This window comes from Cetorhinus maximus, chromosome 25, assembly GCF_964194155.1.
Source record: "Cetorhinus maximus chromosome 25, sCetMax3.hap1.1, whole genome shotgun sequence".
NCBI lineage: Eukaryota > Metazoa > Chordata > Chondrichthyes > Lamniformes > Cetorhinidae > Cetorhinus > Cetorhinus maximus.
In genome coordinates, this window is record NC_135903.1 from 30691726 (window position 1) to 30710168 (window position 18443).

General features: G+C 41.6%; 1 protein-coding gene across 1 annotated transcript in view; it reads left to right on the forward strand.

Annotated features, from left to right (window-relative positions):
• Positions 1-3117: 3117 nt before the first annotated feature.
• Positions 3118-18443, forward strand: part of etv4 (ETS variant transcription factor 4) — an 80527-nt gene continuing 65201 nt past the window's right edge. Inside the window, exons 1-4 of the mRNA XM_078529715.1 lie at positions 3118-3239; positions 3591-3678; positions 3824-3871; positions 8355-8408. Of these exons, the coding sequence (XP_078385841.1) occupies positions 3183-3239; positions 3591-3678; positions 3824-3871; positions 8355-8408 (247 nt within the window). The 5' untranslated portion in view covers positions 3118-3182. The remainder of the gene's footprint in view (positions 3240-3590; positions 3679-3823; positions 3872-8354; positions 8409-18443) is intronic.

Below are 18443 nucleotides of genomic sequence, written 5' to 3' on the forward strand. Positions count from 1 at the left end.
ATGTAAGTACAAGTTATTGTTTTTGAATTTGTGGTATAAATACAGTCTTCTATAACCAAGTGTGAAATGATTTATACAAGAACATAGAACCTAAGAACTAGGAGCAGGAGTAGGCAATTCAGCCCCTCAAGCCTGCCCCGCCATTCAATACGATCATGGCTGATCACATTTCGGCCTCAACTCCAATTTCCCAACCTCTCTCCATAACCTTTCAACCTGTTACTAATTGAAAATCTGTCTATCTCCTTCTTAAATTTATTCAGCGTCCCGGCATCCACTGCGCTCTGAGGTAGTGAATTCCACAGATTCACGACCCTTTGAGAAAAGTAATTCCTCCTCATCTCTGATTTAAATCTACCACCCCTTAGCCTAAAACTATGGCCTCTTGTTCTAGAATGCCCCATTTCCTTAATGATATAGTGCAGTACTGAGGGAGTGTTGCACTGTTGGAGGTTCAATTTTTTGGAGGAGAGATTGAAAGGAGACCTCATATTCCCTCTCTGGGGTGGATATAAAAGCTGCCATGGTACCATTTCAAAGAGCAAAAGAGGAGATCTCCCTGTTGTACTAGGCAATCTTTATCCCTCGATCAACATCACAAAAACAGATTTTCTGATCATTATCTTGCTATGGTATCTTGCTATGTGCTAATTGGCTACCAGGTTTCCTACATCACAATAGCGACTACAAGTCGAAAGTACCTCATTGACTGTAAAGTGCTTTGGGACATTGAGGTTGTGAGAAGAGCTACATAAATGCAAATGTCTTTCTATATATATAAAATGTTGTCATTGTGGATTTTTATTGTCACTTCCTCATTCTCTGTTAAGACATTAATAATGCCACTTGTGAACATAAGGGACACACAACAGAAATTTATCTGCGGTTTATCAAAAAACAAAGTACTCAGAAGGGAGGGACACTCATTTCTTCAGTAAAGCACTGATTTCTGTTGTGTATTTGGTCAATAACGCACACTTACTTACATCTTTATGCTGTGGGAACTTAATCATTGACAAAGCTGCTGCATACACTGTGAAACAATGTCTGGTGGGTTTAATATACAAGCTTTCTGCTACGGGCATGATGAAGTGGCAGTAAATAGTGGCTAAAGTTCACATTTAACTTCAAGAAATGGACAATGCATAAGTGGAACTGACAAACAGCATTCCTGCAAGAAAAGATGGTTTCAAAGGCGGTGGCCACTGGCAATATTTGTACATTGTGTCACGTAAAGTATTGTGCAATTGAGTCACAGAAAGTGCCTGTATCAGAAATAACCCTCAGAAGTAAACTAGTGATAGTCAACCCATACATCTGGTATAAACTGGGCCTATTGTTTAAAAAGCCCTCGCGTGAAATTGTATCCACCGAGGCACAAACCAAGAGGTACAGCAGCCATCCCTGTCACCTGTTTGTTTCACTTCACTCTTATTAAAGTGAGTTTAAGTCTGTTTGTTGCCATTGTTTCATTTCTACAAGTTAATCCCTCAAAATGCACTGTATCGATGATATTAATGTGATGAGAGTCTTGTGTTTTCACCCGCTATTCACAGAAATGTAATGGAATTTCAACTTTTCCATAAGCTGGCTTTTGGAGAGCTTGCTTTCAAATGCAGGATTAATTTTCAAAGTTGAGCATTCCCTTGCTTTGAGAAAAATCACAGACATTTTGCTAATTCCTCAAATTTAATTGTGGGTAAAATAGATTCGGTAACAGTAGCCAAACTGCAGGCTCTGAAATCAAAACAGAGAAAGCTGCCAACACTTTGCAAGTCAGTCAGTAAGAGCAAAGTTAATATTTCAAGCACAGCATCTTCATGCCATAGGCTGTAATTCAGTTGCATGTGTGTGAGCAAAAAAGCAATTAACTTGTATTTATATAGCACCTTTCACATCCCCCAGGATGTCCTGAAATGTTTCACAGCTTTTGAAGTGTGGTCATTGTAGTTAGTAGGAAAAGTGCGACTACCAGTATACACACAGCAAGATCCCACAGTAATGAGATAAATAACCAGTTAATCTGTTTTTAAAAGTGTGAATTCAAAGATAACTGTTGGCCAGGACACTGGGAGAACTTCCTAATGTCTTGATGGAAAGATGGTACCTTGAGAATGCAGCACCCCCTCATATATAGTTACTCCCTGAAGCCTCAGCCTGGACGGTGTGCTGAAGTTCCTGGACTAAGGCTTGAACCCATGGTCTTCTGACACTGCAAAAAGAGCATTACCACTGAGGCAAGATGCCACAGATTGTTACTGTGATTTTACTGTAATGCAATCCATGGATATATCAACGTACTTACATTCCAAGCAGAGCGTCTATTGATTGTTCATTTGAATTGTTTTTTAAAAGGTACACTTTTTACCTTGTGGAATGGCAAGCAACTGCAAACTCCAGAACTTGAGCACAAAAATCTAAGCTGACACACCAATGCAGTGCTGAGGGAATGCTGCACTGTCGGCGGTGCTATTTCCCGGATGAGAAGCTAAATCAACCCCCAACCTTTTACCTCCAGTGGATGTATAAGATCCCATGGCACTATTTCAAAGAGGGGCATGGGAGTTATCCCTGGTGACCTGTCCAATATTTATCCCAATGTCAATATTGCAAAAGATAGATTATCTGCTCATTGTCATCTTGCTGCTTGTGGGAGCTAGCTGTGTGCAAATTGGCTGCTGACATTCCTGTTGTTATTAGGACAGTGGCTACACTTTCACAAGTACTTTGATTTTCGCTGTTAAGCACTTTGGCACCATAGAAACGCGAGGCTTCTCTTTACTTTTACTCGACGATTTCTATCAGTTGCTGAACCTGCATAACCGAAAATGAAACCCGAACGCTTTCGTTCACTGTACCTTTGGACCAAAACGCGGAGAAAAAAATAAATGTGGTCCGTCTCGAAATGGGTACATCCTCGCTTTAAGAGACTGTGTTTGTTTCTTTGGTAGACCAGCCGCTCATTGCCTGCAGGCTGTCTCTTAGATTTTTTTTTTGTGAATGAAGCTTATTATTTATGCATGCTTCGCTCGTCCATTCATGATCTCTGCACCCCCTCTCCCCCCCCATCCCCCCCCCCTTCACCACCACCACCCCCACCCCACCAACCCCACCAACCCAACCACCATCTCCGCAGGCTGATTGTTGTCAAATCCAGTCTAAATACTCATAAACGGTTAACAATGGAACACAGGATGGATGGCTATTTGGATCAGCAAGTGCCTTACACATTTTCAAACGTGAGTACAATCATTCTGAAAAATTTAGTGCCACTATTGAGCTTTCGGAACAATGGAGCCAAAAAGCTGAATTGTTGTTTTGTTTTTTTTAAAAAATGTTTTCGTCTTGAGTCGCGATCTTTCTTGAATCTGCAGGCGTGTTTGTGTGTGTGTGTGTGTGTGTGGGAGGGGGCGGGAGATTAAATTTGTAAAAATAATGGAGAAATGATGAAAGTTGTAAAGATAGGGAAACTAACACGAGTACGCGAGAAATGACTGGGGTGGTGGTGTGGGTTGAATCCATTCATGGCATCAATACGTTTGACTGCCTGTTAAAAGTTTTCCCCCCTCCTTGCTTATTTTAACCTGTAGAAAGTGCACGACACTGGGAGCTACGAGCGGCCGGTGATCACCAGAAAGCGAAGATTCATCACCAAAGAATTAACTCAGGATTCAGAAGGTAGCAAGCTCTATCCGAAACCTGGCTTCCGCGCGAGTAGTAACAGTAAATAAAGTGAGGTGCCCCCAACTGAAGGGCACTGAACTGAGAGAAACTGCACTTTTAAACATAACCCTGACTTTATTTTTCATTCTTAATTTTCCAGATCTCTTCCAGGATTTAAGTCAACTTCAAGAGACTTGGCTTGCAGAAGGTGAGTTTGAAAAAATATATATATATATATCTTGGGAGTGTTAGTGGGGATTTTTCATCCTCATCTGGAACTAAAATCTGGCAAGTTGTGAACATGTTTTCTTTTTCCCTTTGGCTTCATGACTCACTGTTTTTGTTTCTTTGTCAGTCTGTAATATTTCTCCCTCTCTTAGTCTTTGCAAACATTGTTGAGCTGCAGTTGGAGCTGCTCGGTACTTCGGCCCCCGTGCTTTGTGCTCGCCACCCCCAGCACAAAACATTTGAGAGTCAACCAGAGTTAATTAAGCTTCTTGGCGGCTGAAGAAGTTGGAATGAAATAAATTAAAGTAATTGCACAAAGTCTCTGAAACTGACAGTTCACGGGGCTTTAATCTTTAGCATCTACTTTAAGGGACTTCTGTGGTGCCAGGATTTTAAACCCACCAATTCCAAAACACCGACAACTGTTGACGATTAATGGGAAACATGCGGATGTTTTTCCCCCCCCTTGGTTTGGCGGGGCGAGTGTAGATTCTGTTGAATGAACGGATGGTTACACTTGTGGAAAGCACGTGAGTTAAATCTGGGTGCTTTTTCACACATCATGCAATTTTTTTTTAAAAATTCCCCCTCCCCCCCCCTCACCCCTATAGTTCCTGTAGTGGTCGCAAGTTCCCGTTTGTGTCTAAACACGTTCTGAACAGTGTGTGGGATGAGACAAGTCTAAGGGCGCTATGAGTTCAATTTTCACCCCTTCATTGTTACTTAGCCTGGATTGAAATCGGAAACCGTCAAAAAAAAGTCAAACGCTACACAAGTTCAGACAACCCATGAAGTCTCCCGCTTAAATGGAGCTTAACTCCTAAACTAATAACTTGTCAGGCCCTCTTGCTGTCCCTCAATATGTATTTCTATATAACTAGGCTCTGGAGGAACCAATCCAAAAATACTACATCACAATCCTTCAGAAGAGAATAAAACAGATTGCTGGGCCAGGGCTTATTTTCAGTTCTTTCACTGAACGTTTGTAATTAATCCTGCTGTTTGTTTGTTTAATAAATTCTTTATGCACATTTGCCCACCCTGTGCCAAAGAAATCTGGTGGTGTGTTCATCCAGTAATGTGGTTGAGTGAGCCCTCTTGATTCTCTTTGCTAAAGATTGGGACGTGGGCGTTGGTGTGTGGTGGCGGGGGTGCTTCTTGGCCTGGATGAAATAATTAAATCTTCTGAATCTGCCCAGTTGTAGCCTTGCACTTGGCAAAAACATTAAACGCCTATGGGGGAAGGTCAGGAGAGTGGGAGTAAGTGGGTAGGGCTTTGAAAGAGCCAACATGAGCCCAATCAGCCAAATGATCTCATCCTCCTGGGCTGTAACAAATCCGATGACACTTGGCCTCTGTGTCCAGGTAAGGAGAAAGTCCGTCTATCCAGGAACTCCTGCCGGAAAGCCAGCCTCTGGCCACCAGGTGAAGACGGTGCAGGTTTGGTTCCGATGCCCTTCATGGTCCAATAGCTTGCGGATACTCATTGGTTTGGCTCCCAGATAAAGAATGGGTGAGGCGCTTATTTAAAAAAAAAATTGCCAGCTCCTTTGGAAATACATCTCGGCAAGAGCCAGTATTTTCAGCACTGGAGAGGAGAAGATAGATTTGGATACCCATTCTTGCCTGGTAGTGTTCCTGTGGGTGTTTGGCTTCTGCTGAGAGGTATACACCTCGGTATCTCATTTCAGTATGCTGTATGTACTAACCTAGGAAACTCCTTTAATTTATAAAAACAGAAAATGTAGAAATACATAGGTCTTTGGCGTTTGAGCTGGAGTTGAGGGTTTCTATCCAAACTATTGTTCTGTCCCACCTCCCACCCCCCCCACCCCACCCCACAACCAATCCCTAGTAGACTTGTTCTGTATTTCAGCATCATTTAAAAAATATTTCCTTAACTCCCAAGTTTTCCCTCCCCCAGCCCCATTTAAACATTTTATTTATGCTGAATGTTTTATTTATTGATTGAATTGAATACAGTTCTGCAGTATAACATTAATTTAATCTATTATTTCTTTTTCATCTGAAAATGTTGTTTGCTCTGCATTCAGTTTCGGTCAGCATTAAAAGTTTAAACATATGATATTACATTGCCTAAAGTGCAACGGGACAATGGTCCCTTTTAATTAGAGGTGTTTTCACTGACCAGTTAATAGATTATCATATGGTAAAAGTGAGAACTAATAATTATTCCGACATTTCCTATGTGTATACAGCAATTTTAGATCTTTATTTATTATATACTCTTGATAAAGGCAATTTTGTTAGATTGTACAGGGACAAATTATGGCTGATTCCACTAATTGATGACAAAAGCTTAGACCAGGGGCGGGGAATCTTTCTCTTATCACAAGCCATTCACACATAGACAAAATCAGTCACGGACCATAGATAAAAAATCAACTTAATTTAGTTTATTTAGAGAGAATACAGAATGTTCAACTCGCCTGCTGTTTTAATGTGATGGCTGAATTTGAATCCTATATTGTTGTTTTATAGTATAAATTATAGTAATTTAGTTGACGTTTTTATCCAAAGCAAATTCATAATGATGATGATAAATGCTATTTTGAAGGCACTACTGTCATAGATCTATATTTTCTAGAAATCTCACTGCGGGCTGGATGAAATTGAGCAACGGGCCGTAAGTTCCCCACCCCTGCCTTAGACCATTAGAGAGGGATTACGGCTTTTAGAAGGAAAGTAGCATAAATGATCAAGAACAAGTCCTGGAGTAGAGTCATCTTCATTGCATTTTATTTTTAAAAAATCTTTGCCAGCCCTTTGAATACCAGATTTCCTCAGTCCCACAGAACTCCACTTCATTAGAAATAACATTTAAGAAATGCTGAAAAGCACTGATCTTGTGATTTTCAATGGATGGAAAAGCACAAATGGTGCCTCCACATATATCTGATGAACTGTTCATTACGTATATCTGATGAACTGTTCATTGCATATAAACCCCGCCAGTAGTGTGGGTATCTCAACATTTCACCCATGTTCTTACTTACTTTTAGTGAATGCTAAGATATTTCAAAATCTAAAGGCAGCTTTCCATGTTGTTAATTAAAATGGGTGAAGTGTAAGGGGGTCTCCAATACTGCTTTCCAGTCATCTCTGTCAATATACCTCTGGACCGCACCAGACCACCCTTTATGCTAAGCATTGGGAACATCTGCAAATCTTCAGAAATGAAGTTGCTGAATGGGTGTGACATTGCTGAGGCTATCTATGGCCTGAGAATCCAAAGATGAGGCCAAATATCAGCACTCACCACTGAGCTAAATATTTCATCAGCTGGAAATCAGTATCTTATTTCAAATAGTAACTTTACAACAAGTATTTATAAACAACGACTGCTGTTGTGTTATAAAGTTCTGTGACGGGGAGGGAGAAAACTGTCTAAGTTAAACATTTATTCCAGGGCTATAAGTCTGCAGTGGTAGAGAGTGGAAATGGAGCCTTGATTTCTGAACATATCTTGATTTAGAATTCAACACTACGTGGTTTAAAGATTATCTCTTCATTTATCCCGTTTGGTCTTGAGAGGATATTATTAAAGTAAATAGTGATTTTCTGTGAGGATGGTGGCATATTCCATGTAAAATATTTGTTGCCTTTTATTTTACAGTCACTCTTTTTCCCAAACTCCCAGTTGTGTGCATTAGTCTTGCATTGAGTGGCCACTACACAGCTTCTGACTGACTGACACCTGGTCAAAGAGCTTGTGCCGTGTGCATATCACCGCTGGTTCCTGTCGGGGAATGTCTCTACAAAAGACACTTTAGCCTGCATCCATTAAATATCCATGTTTTCTTTAACTGTTGATCAGGAGCTGTAATTTATATTGGAAACCTACTAATAATTAGGCTTTGCTGCGTTCATGGCTGTTGCTAATTTGTAATGGGAATCATGTTCTTTAAGCAGCATATGAATGGCATCCAGCACTTTGTCAGTGATTCAGTGAGTAACTGCACCATTTATTATCCTACCAAGTTGTACAGACTAGGTAAATCAAGTATAGTTCCCGTGGTGTGCTGTTAGCTGACCTCTGCCAGAGTGCTGTAATCAGCCTGGGTTGATGGACAAGAGTGAGTCAACAAAGGATTTCCTCTCCTGATCACTAGTGACCTTTGCTAGAAAGTGTATGGGTGCAAATATTGGCTGAGGGCAGGATCCAGCTTAGGAGTTATTATCCTTATTGCCAAATAGCCTATTATCATCCCCTATTATCCTCATTGCCAAATAGCCTATTATCATCCCCTATCTAGAATGGCCTCTGGGGGAATATACATGTGTAGAATCAGACCCCAACAAGAGTCACCTCTGCTATTGGTCCAGTTTCACTGGTCCTACAGAGTAAGCTTCCCATATAACCAGAGTGCTGTTTAGAGTGGGGGGAAAGAAAGGAAGAAAACTTTTACAATTCTAACATTTTCCTTCTCTTCATAATCCAGCTCAGGTTCCAGACAGCGATGAGCAGTTTGTACCAGATTATCACTGTGAAAGCCGTGAGTATTTTTCTTCTCACTCTTTTCCTTTGACTGCATTTGGTGATTTGGAAAAACCTCTTTCAGGAAATTGGGCTCCACAGAGGGCAAATACATCTCTGCATTTATCTTCCAAAAACTGCTTCCCTTTTCACAATTGTAGATCACTGATGCAATCACATGTGGTAAGGGGGGAGAAATCAGGACAATTTGAGGATTTGGAATGAAAGGAAGAGGGGAATATAATTCATGCCAAAGGCATTGAGGATGGTAGTGTAGTGGTAATGTTCCTGGACTAGTAACCCAGAGGTATGCACTAATGATCCGTAGACACAAGTTCAAATCCGACCATGGCAATTGGGGTAGATTCAAATTCAATTCATTATTATTTCTGGAATAAAAAAAGTAGCCTCATTAATAATAATCATGAAACTATTGGTTCACTAACATATTTCAGGGGAGGTTGTTTGCTGTCCTTGGCTGCCCTGCATTTGACACCAGACCATACCAATGTGGCTTAGCAAGCCACTTAGTTGTAGACAGTTCACCACTACCTGCTGAGGGGCAATTAGGGATGGGCAATAAATATAGGGCCTGCCAGCAAAGCTTGAACCCCAAGAACAAACAAAAATACATGCTATCCTTCTCAGCCTATCCCTCCAGCATGCTTGCTCCATGTAATAAAACCTACATTTTATTGAGGCTTGCATGTTGTTGGGATAAGAAACTTAGCATGTGTATACATGGAAGTTGCACTCTTATGGTGTAAAAAAAAAAAATGCCTATAAATGTAAGTTACTACAACACCAGGAGCTGCTTCTAATATGGAATAATTGAATCCTGCAGCCATTTTGCAATGTAAATGTATCACAAATGGCAAAACTTCAACCAGTCTACATCTGCTCAATCAGTTGTTTCCTCCCATCAGGAGGTATTTTTGTCATGTGATGTGCCCCTCCCCCATCACTGACCCATGAAGTGAAAGCAGGCAGCCCCTCGCATTTTATGAATGGGTTGGTTGTAATCTGTAACAGTAAGAGCTGGCTGCAGCAGGTCATTATGAGCAGGAAGTGCTTCCATATATGGTCATTAGTTTGTTTTATTGCTGATGAATGGTTGACAGGTCTACAAGTGCCTCTCGCTGGAGAAATGACTTGTTGCATAACGTGTGTTATCAGTAAAAGCTAAAAAGCACAACCAGATGGATTACATTTACCCTCGCAGCTCACTCCCTTTTACAACAAGAGGTTTTCTGTATTGACAGATTAGTTTTCTAGTAACATTGTGTATTGATTGTTTTTTTCTCTCCCCCAATTACTCAGAACCCCAACACTAACCGTGACTTTGCATAGTTTTGTGTTTTAACACAAGATAGTTCTGCAGCCAATTGGGAAAGAAAGCATTTTTGTAAATTTAAGCTGTTTTAGAAAGTATTTTTTTTTACCAACTTAAACCAAAAGAACTATAAATTAATGTTCAGTAATTTTACTTGCCTTTTTGTTCAAAAAAAATACACGTGTTTTCCCTCTTTCACATTCTCTCTCCTCTGACATTCTCTCACCCACCTGACCGCCTTGCATAGTATGCATAGGCCCCTGCCCATTAGTGATATTTTGAATCAGCCAAAATGTTTGCAAACCTGGCCAGGGAACACCATCCTGTCTTGCTGCTCCACGCCAGGTAGGAAAATACCCAGCCTCCACTGAGTATTTCCCTGTGGCATGATCACTGATACTGGGAATTCAGCAAAGCAGAGTCTGTGGCCCCATTCCCTGGTACACAGCATGCTGGTGCTCCATTAGGACTGGCATGAAATGGCTCGTTTGCATAAATGTTTTGAGGAGTTGAGCTATCTTGATTTTGAGGCACTGTTACACAATCTCACTGCAGATGTACTTGTGCAATAGCCAGATAAGAGTTGCTATCCAAAGCTCGTCTGATATCAAGCTGGACCTGTGCTAGTGCATCCAGTTCCTGATGCTCAAGCTCCACATTGCTCGCTAGAACCCAGAGTAAACTTACCAGGATCCACATTTATTGCGCTTTGCTGATGGCCAGCCTTATTGAGTCCAGTAGCTGTACATCAGGTTTCACTGATGTACTCAGAGCTACTAGTGTGGTGTCTCATTAGTATAAATGAAGCTAAGGTAGTGGATGCTGCAAACTTCCCACCAGCCAATTTTACACTTAACATTGCTTTTCAAATCTGTAGCCAAATCTAGTTTGGTACATCTGATTGTCTATTTATAAACCTGGACATCACAATTATCTTTTGCTCCATCAGTATATATGTTTTTGACAAGTTTTACGCTGACTGTGACCTTTTGAGACCTTGATCTTGTGACACTTACATTTATTTTTTGCACCAATATCCTCTTCTCTCTTGAAAGCTCCTTGCTTGTACAGTTCTGCGAGCACTAGACATTTTCTGCTAGTTCCTTGCCCCAGTGCCTTATGCATATATGGGTGTTGTGAGCTGAAGGTTATTTGGCTGCAGGGAATATTACACTTTGCACTATTCCTACCCTAACCTGACTTCCACACATATGGACTTCCGCTCCAATAGGAGTTGTTGGGTGGAAATCAGCACTGATTTTTTTTTTTTTCCCTTTTGTGACCCAGAGGCAGTAATTCTTGCAACTCTCCTGCTACCTGAGATGAGCTAACTCGGTACAGATTGAGGATTAAACCTGGACCTTCCTAACCTATATGGCTCACCTATTTACTGGAGAACCTCACTAAGCCATCACTAGTTCTTAATTAAAATATGCCTGGATATCAGACCATGGGACCTGTACTTAAGTGTTTTTCGCTATGTATTATTCTGTGTCTCTGTCCTATCTTATTAAAAACAAATCGAAGTCGGTCAGGATTTTGGAATTCTTATTCCGTTGTCTCTTTTTCTAATGTCAGTACATTTGCCAGTACTGTCTCGACAGGGGCTTGTTCTTATAAACATTTGCATATGGTTAAAGATGCAATTTTTTCGAAAAACAATGTCAGCAACAGTAATTGGAGAAGGGACAAGGATATGAGAGAGTCAGCATTCAGCTTTGTGTTCCAAATTATTAGAACAGCTTGCTTATAACAGGAAATGAAGGTGATTTTTGGAATGGGTCTCACCACCTCGTGCTATAGCAGATGAGATTTAAAGGAGATGAGGTTTAAATGCAAAGTGTGGAACCTGCATTTAAACTGGATTTGAAGTTTGCCCTTCCTGCCTTGGGTTTCATTTGTGGTTTGAAAGTGAAACCAGGACTGTCTAAAGTGGGGCTAAGTTTGTGGACTCTGCCTTTTTTTTTCCTTTACAAGTTGTAATCGATGAAGAAGGGCCACTGGTGACATGATACAACATTTTTGAACATAAATCACAATGGTATTTGTGTTGTTGTCCAGTGTGCCAAGTTTTGTTGTGAAAATCAATGTTCTTGTATTCTGCCTGCAATTAATTATGTGAGCCAGCTGATATTTGGTTGGCTGAATTTAAACCAAACAGGCCATTTCCTGTTCAAGTAGAATGTCTCTAATATTGCGTGTGTGCACGTGCATGTGTTACTGAAATACTACTGCAGTTGTGAAGGAAATCTTGATTTTAAGCTCTAGTCAAATTGTTCAATTGTGTACCCGCAAATTGTTTTGTATTCCAATTGTGCTCTAAATGACCAGTCATCTGCCCCAACAAAAAAAGTGAACTCCTACTAAACAAGCTAAGTTTAGAGTTAGTTTTGTTTTCCTGAGTTCCCCGCCAGCAGAAAAGCAAGACTCAGTTTGATTCAGTTCTCAAATTTTACTTGTAGCCTAAGCATTAATTTCTTGCCAGATTATGAACGAAGCTTTTGATTGGACTGAGCCAAATGCAAGCAGTAATAGTGTACAAATGCAGCAGTAATTGAAGCAACTCTAATTCCACATTAAATCCTCATTGTCAATGTGGCTTAGCATTTTTAACTCAACGTCTTAATTCATTCAAACCTCCTGTACTGAGTTCCAAATGCATGATGATGCCAATTACTTCAGGTGGAAGACAACATTAGGAAAGATGCCCACTTATTTACGTGGTGTTGGCTTGTAACTCTGTCAACATCCTAATGCGTAATTTGGGGTGTGAGGTTGCAAGGCCCATTGATTCAGATGAAAGGTGGATAAAATCAGTGTTTGCTTCAGGTCACAATGACGCTTTGTTTCGGCACAGAACAATAGGGAGACCTTGAACACGAGGGATGAGCTATTTGAGTAATGTTGCAGGATTTTAGATCCAATTCTGCATCTAATCGTACAATCCACTCCCCGCTTTCTGAGACTGCAAACCGTGTCAAACGTGTGATTCCATAATGTATCCTGCAGTCTTTGTAATGTCGGCTGTTGACATTATTAAAAGAAGAAATCCACACTGGATTAGAAAATAATTCTTTTATCAGAACTATTCACCTAAGCTGCTTTTTACTCAGCTCGCCTGTGTCAGCATCAATAGACTAGAGATTCAGGAAAGCCAACGACTTAATTGCGTCAACAAATCTAAAGATCATTTCCTAGGGAAAATGAACTGAATAAAACCTGAAAAAAATCTCACTCCAACCACTTATTTTAGCCAGCCAATCTTATTTTTTTACAAAATCAAAGGTTTATCAATAACCCAGATTAACATTGTATTTAAACAGCCATTGTTAAAGGGGCCAATCTGACTTCAGTTACTGTAGAAACATTTTAGTGTTTAAAAAAAACTACCAGGGACCATTGTGCAGGTCAATGTTGAAAACCAGCATTAGACTGCTTTTGTTTGTCCTCTTCCCAATTTCTTCCCCTCCTTTGCTGTGATGACTACTGGGATATGGTCCCACCAGCACATGCTTCTTGCCCAATGAGTTCTTGCCCAATGATCCATTCTTAATGCCAGCCTAGAGAACATTGTTAAGCTTCGAGTTTGGGGGCCTCCTAGGTGAACTCAAATCATTCCCTCACTTGACTTGAGGAGCAAATACGTGCACAATTTGTGGAGGTGTGTAAAAACAATAGCAATAGGGTAATTATATTAGGTGATTTCAACTTTCCCAACCATTAATTGGGATAGACATAGTGTTAAGGGCTTGGGTGGAACAGATTTCTTGAAATGTGTACAGGAGAACTTTTTAGGTCAATATGTAGTGGGCCCAATAAGGGACAGCGCAGTGCTGGACCTAATTCTGGGGAATGAAGCCAGACAGGTGGCTGAGGTGGTGGTGGGGGAGCATTTTAGTGATAGCAACCACAACATGGTACAATTTAAGTTTGTTATGGACAAAGAAATCGACAAGTTGCAAAAAAATGTTTTGGATTGGGGGAGAGTGGATTTTAGTAAAATAAGGCAGGATCTGGCCAAGATAGACTGGGAACAATTACTTGTGGGGAAATCTACAGAAGAACAGTGGGGGGGTGTTCAAAAAGGAAATGGGGAGGGTACAGGCTCAACATGTTCCCTCTAGGGTGATAGGAAGGAGTAACAAGCCCAGAGAACCATGGATAACCAGAGATATTCAGGATACGATGAGAAGAGAAAGAGGCTTTTAGCAGGTACAAGGGAAGCAAATCAGCGGAGGCATTAGTGGAGTACAGACAGTGCAGGATGGAGCTTAAGAAAGCAATTAGGAGAGCAAAGAGGGGATATGAGAAAGCTCTGGCTGGTAAAAGTAAGGAAAATCCCAAGATATTCTATAAGTATATCAATGGGAAGAGGATAACCAGGGAAAGAGTAGGGCCCATAAGGGACCAAGGGGGCAATCTATGGGTGGAGCCAGAGGACATCGCTAGAGTGTTGAATGAATACTTCACGTCCGTCTTCACCCAAGAGAATGAGGATGAAGGTATGGAACTCGGGGAAGAGAGACTGCGAGGTTCTTGAGCAAGTTGATATAGGGAGTGACAAGGTATTGGAGGTGTTGGTAGGCTTAAATGTGGACAGATCTCCAGATACAGATGATTTATGTCCCAGACTGCTGAGGGAGGCAAGGGAGGAGATCGTAGGGGCTCTGACCCAAATTTTTAATTCCCCTCTGGCCACGGGGGAGGTGCCAGAGGACTGGAGAACAGCTAATGTGGTTCCGCTATTTAAGAAGGGTTGTAGAGATAAGCCAGTGAACTACAGGCCAGTGAGTCTCACGTCAGTGGTAAGGAAACTATTGGGGAAATTTCTGAAGGAGAGTAACTATCTCCACTTGGAGAGGCAAGGTTTGATCAGGGATAGTCAGCATGGCTTTGTCAGAGGGAGGTCATGCCTAACAAATTTGATTGAAATTTTTGAGGAGGTGACCAGGTGTGTAGATGAGGGTAGTGCAGTTGATGTAGCTTATATGGATTTCAGCAAAGCCTTTGACAAGGTCCCACATGGGAGACTTATAAAGAAGGCAAATGCACATGGGATACAGGGTAATTTGATAAGGTGGATTCAAAATTGGCTTAGTTGTAGAAGGAAGAGGGTGATGACAGAAGGATGCTTTAGTGACTGGAAGCCAGTGTCCAGTGGCGTACCACAGGGATATGTGCTCAGTCCCCTATTATTTATCATTTATATAAACGACATAGATGACTATGTGGGGGGTAGGATTAGTAAGTTTGCGGATGACACAAAGATTGGCCAGGTGGTTAACAGTGAGGTTGAGTGTCTTGGGCTAAAGGAAGATATAGACGGGATGGTCAAATGGGCAGATAAGTGGTAGATGGAATTTAACTCTGAAAAGTGTGAGATGCTATACTTTGGAAGGAGCAATTTGACAAGGAAGTATTCAATGAATGGCATGACACCAGGAAGTTCTGAGGAACAAAGGGACTTTGGCGTGTGTGTCCATAGATCTCTGAAGGCGGAGGGTCATGTTAGTGGGGTGGTGAAAAATGCACATGGGACACTTGCCTTTATCAATTGAGGCATAGATTACAAAAGTAGGGAGGTCATATTGGAGTTATATAGAACCTTGGTGAGGCCACAGCTGGAGTACTGTGTGCAGTTCTGGTTACCACATTATAGGAAGGATGTGATTGCGCTGGAGGGGGTGCAGAGGAGATGACCAGGATGTTGCCTGGGATGAAACATTTAAGTTATGAAGAGAGGTTGGATAGACATGGGTTGTTTGGAGCAGAGAAGACTGAGCGACGACCTGATCAAGGTCTACAAGATTATGAGGGGCATGGACAGGGTGGATAGGGAGCAGCTGTTCCCCTTAGTTGAAGAGTCAGTCACAAGGGGACATAAGTTCAAGGTGAGGGGCAAGAGGTTTAGGGGGGATGTGAGGGAAAAAAATTTTTACCCAGAGGGTGGTGACGGTCTGGAGTGCACTGTCTGGGAGGATGGTGGAGGTGGGTTGCCTCACATCCTTTAAAAAGTACCTGGATGAACACTTGGCACATCATAACATTCAAGGCTATGGGCCAAGTGCTGGTAAATGGGATTAGGTTGGGAAGGTCAGGTGTTTCTCACGTATCAGTGCAGACTCAATGGGCCGCAGGGCCTCTTCTGCACTGTGTGATTCCGTGACAATCCACAGGCATGACAAGGTGGCTGAAGCAAGAACCTAGCTGTTTTTTAACCTCCCTGAGCTGAGGGATAGTGACAGTAATGTACTACTGTCATCCTTTGCTCAGATCCACTAACTCAGCCCGCACCAAGGACTGATCTGAAGATCTCCTGGTATATATGTATGTATGTATCTGTATCATATCAGGCGACGCATTCACTCCCAGATGGGAGTGATCAGCTTGCAAGATGTGGGCCAAATCCGGCCTGTAAATTCCTTTCTCGAGACCCCCAGCTTGTTTTAAGCGGCAGCTGTGTCTCAGTGGTAAGGCATCTGAGTCAGAAGGATGTGTTCAAATCCCACTAGACTTGAGCACATAATCTAGGTTGAAACTTCAATGCACTACTGAGGGAGTGCTATACTGTTAGAGGGCCATCTTTGGATGAGATATGAAGCCAGTGCCCCTTCTACACTCAACTCTCTCAGGTACGTGTAGAAGATACTATAGCACTATTCAAAGAACAATAGGCAATTTCTCTACAGCACAACAATGATTACACTTCAGATGCATTTCATTGGCTGTGAAATGCTTTGGGATAACCTGAGATTGTGAAAGACACTGTATGAATATAAGCACTTTCATTAAATTAATAAAGCCAATTCAATTACAGCTCACCTGCAGCTCTTTAAACTCCCTGAGCCTGTTGGGCTAGAAGAGGTTGCTCTTTGATGGATTTAGGCCAATCAGTACTACAATTATGTTTAAAGGGCTGAGGCTAAAGCACTGCAGTTTTCAAGTTCCAATCCATCATTAATGCTCCAATCAATGTGCGTAGCCCCTTTTGAATCTCTCAGCATCGCTACCATGTACTTCCCCTTCAGAAGTCTGTTTAAGGCTCTTCTCTTCAACTTGTGTTTTGCCCCCTCCTCATCCTGTTACCCCCTCCCTCTTTCCCCTTCCTGTGTTCAGTGTTTGCTCACAATCCAGCACCTAATGGAATGTTTTGTAATGTGTCTTTAAAGCAAGTTGTTGTTTTTTATGGGCTGAATTTTACAACAGTGGGATTTTACGTTCCCGCTGTCGTCAATGGCATTTATAACGGCCCGCCGCATTTTACAGCCCCCGTCCCCGCCGAAACGGGGCTGTAAAATTCTGCCCTATGTGTGTGCTTTGTACAACTGATACCTGCCAAAGTGCTCAGTCATTTTGTTTCAGATGATAGATTCCAGTAACTCCCCCACAATTGATGCTCAGCCTGTAGATCTGTAGTTCCCTGTTTCTATCAACTAATCTTAAATATTAGAGACGCATTTGCAGTTTTATCAATACAAGGGCATAATTCCTGAATCTAGAGAGCTTTGGAAAATGAAAATAAAATTGGCTGCCATTTCCTCACTTGTTTTAACTGCCCTGAGGTGGAAACCATTTGATCATGAAAATTTGTCTATTTAGGGTCCCATTATTTTCTCCATTTGATAATTTTTCACTTGTATTAAATCCATTAAGTTCCTCCTTTTGTCTGATTCAATTGTACTCTGTCATACTTTTCATTAGAGGCATACAACAAAAGCCCTGTTGTGGAGTTTTGCTGATACACTGCTTGCCAAAGTTTCAGCTGTACATGGTTGTTTCTGATGGTACTCATGAAAGGGGAAAACACTTCTTCTGTGAAGTGTACACCCTGTGTAGGTATATACTCAATGTTGTAATTAATGCATTACATTCAGTTATATATAACTGAAAAGTTTTAATTCCGAGGTGATCTCTCTGAGGCAGTTCTTAGCCTCAGGGAGATCAGTGTGCTCTTTCTCGCGCATGTGAGAGAGAGCGCATTCCCGGCTGAGGGAATCCCCTCCCTCGGTCCGCACAGGGAGCGTCTAGCGCTTCCTGGCAGACGTCACACTGGTTGGGCCTTAATTGGCCCGCCCATGTAAAATGGCGGCGAGCCTGCTCACGCCCACTCCCGCACTCCTCCCCCTCCCCCCCCACCACGGACAGGGGGAAAATTTTTCCCTCTGTGTTTTCTCACTGTTCATGATCAAAGCATTTTGTATGTGAGGGGGGGGTGTGTTTTCTTACCCTCAGAGTTGTTGTCCCACTTTAAATAAACCCGAGCCTGTTTGTGAGTTTTAAAATAAGGGAGGTTATTTATTATCCCACAGATTTCCCTGGAGTTTTTTTTAAAAAATGTGACATCTCAATTACTTGACTCACACAAATTATCACTCTCACAAAGACGAAATACAGATGGGGAAAAAAACAATATGATTACAATGTATAATTGTCCTTCTCCCCTTCGTGCCAGGCCTATAGTTTCTTAGATGAATTGATGCTTTTAGTGGAGTCAAAGGTCTCGTAAGCAGAGTTTTATTTAGTAAGCTGCGAGGCTTCTTGTAGTTGAATTTCCAGGAGGTTGTTTCTCAAGTGAATTTGAAGTTTGAATAGGTTGGGGAGAGTCCTTCTCCCATTTTTGAGATATTGCTGTTTATTACCTTGCCTGCTTGGTTGACTGTAGTTGGTTCGAAGGCTTTCTGATCGAATCTCTGTCCAGGACAGCTGCTTGCTGCTTTAAAA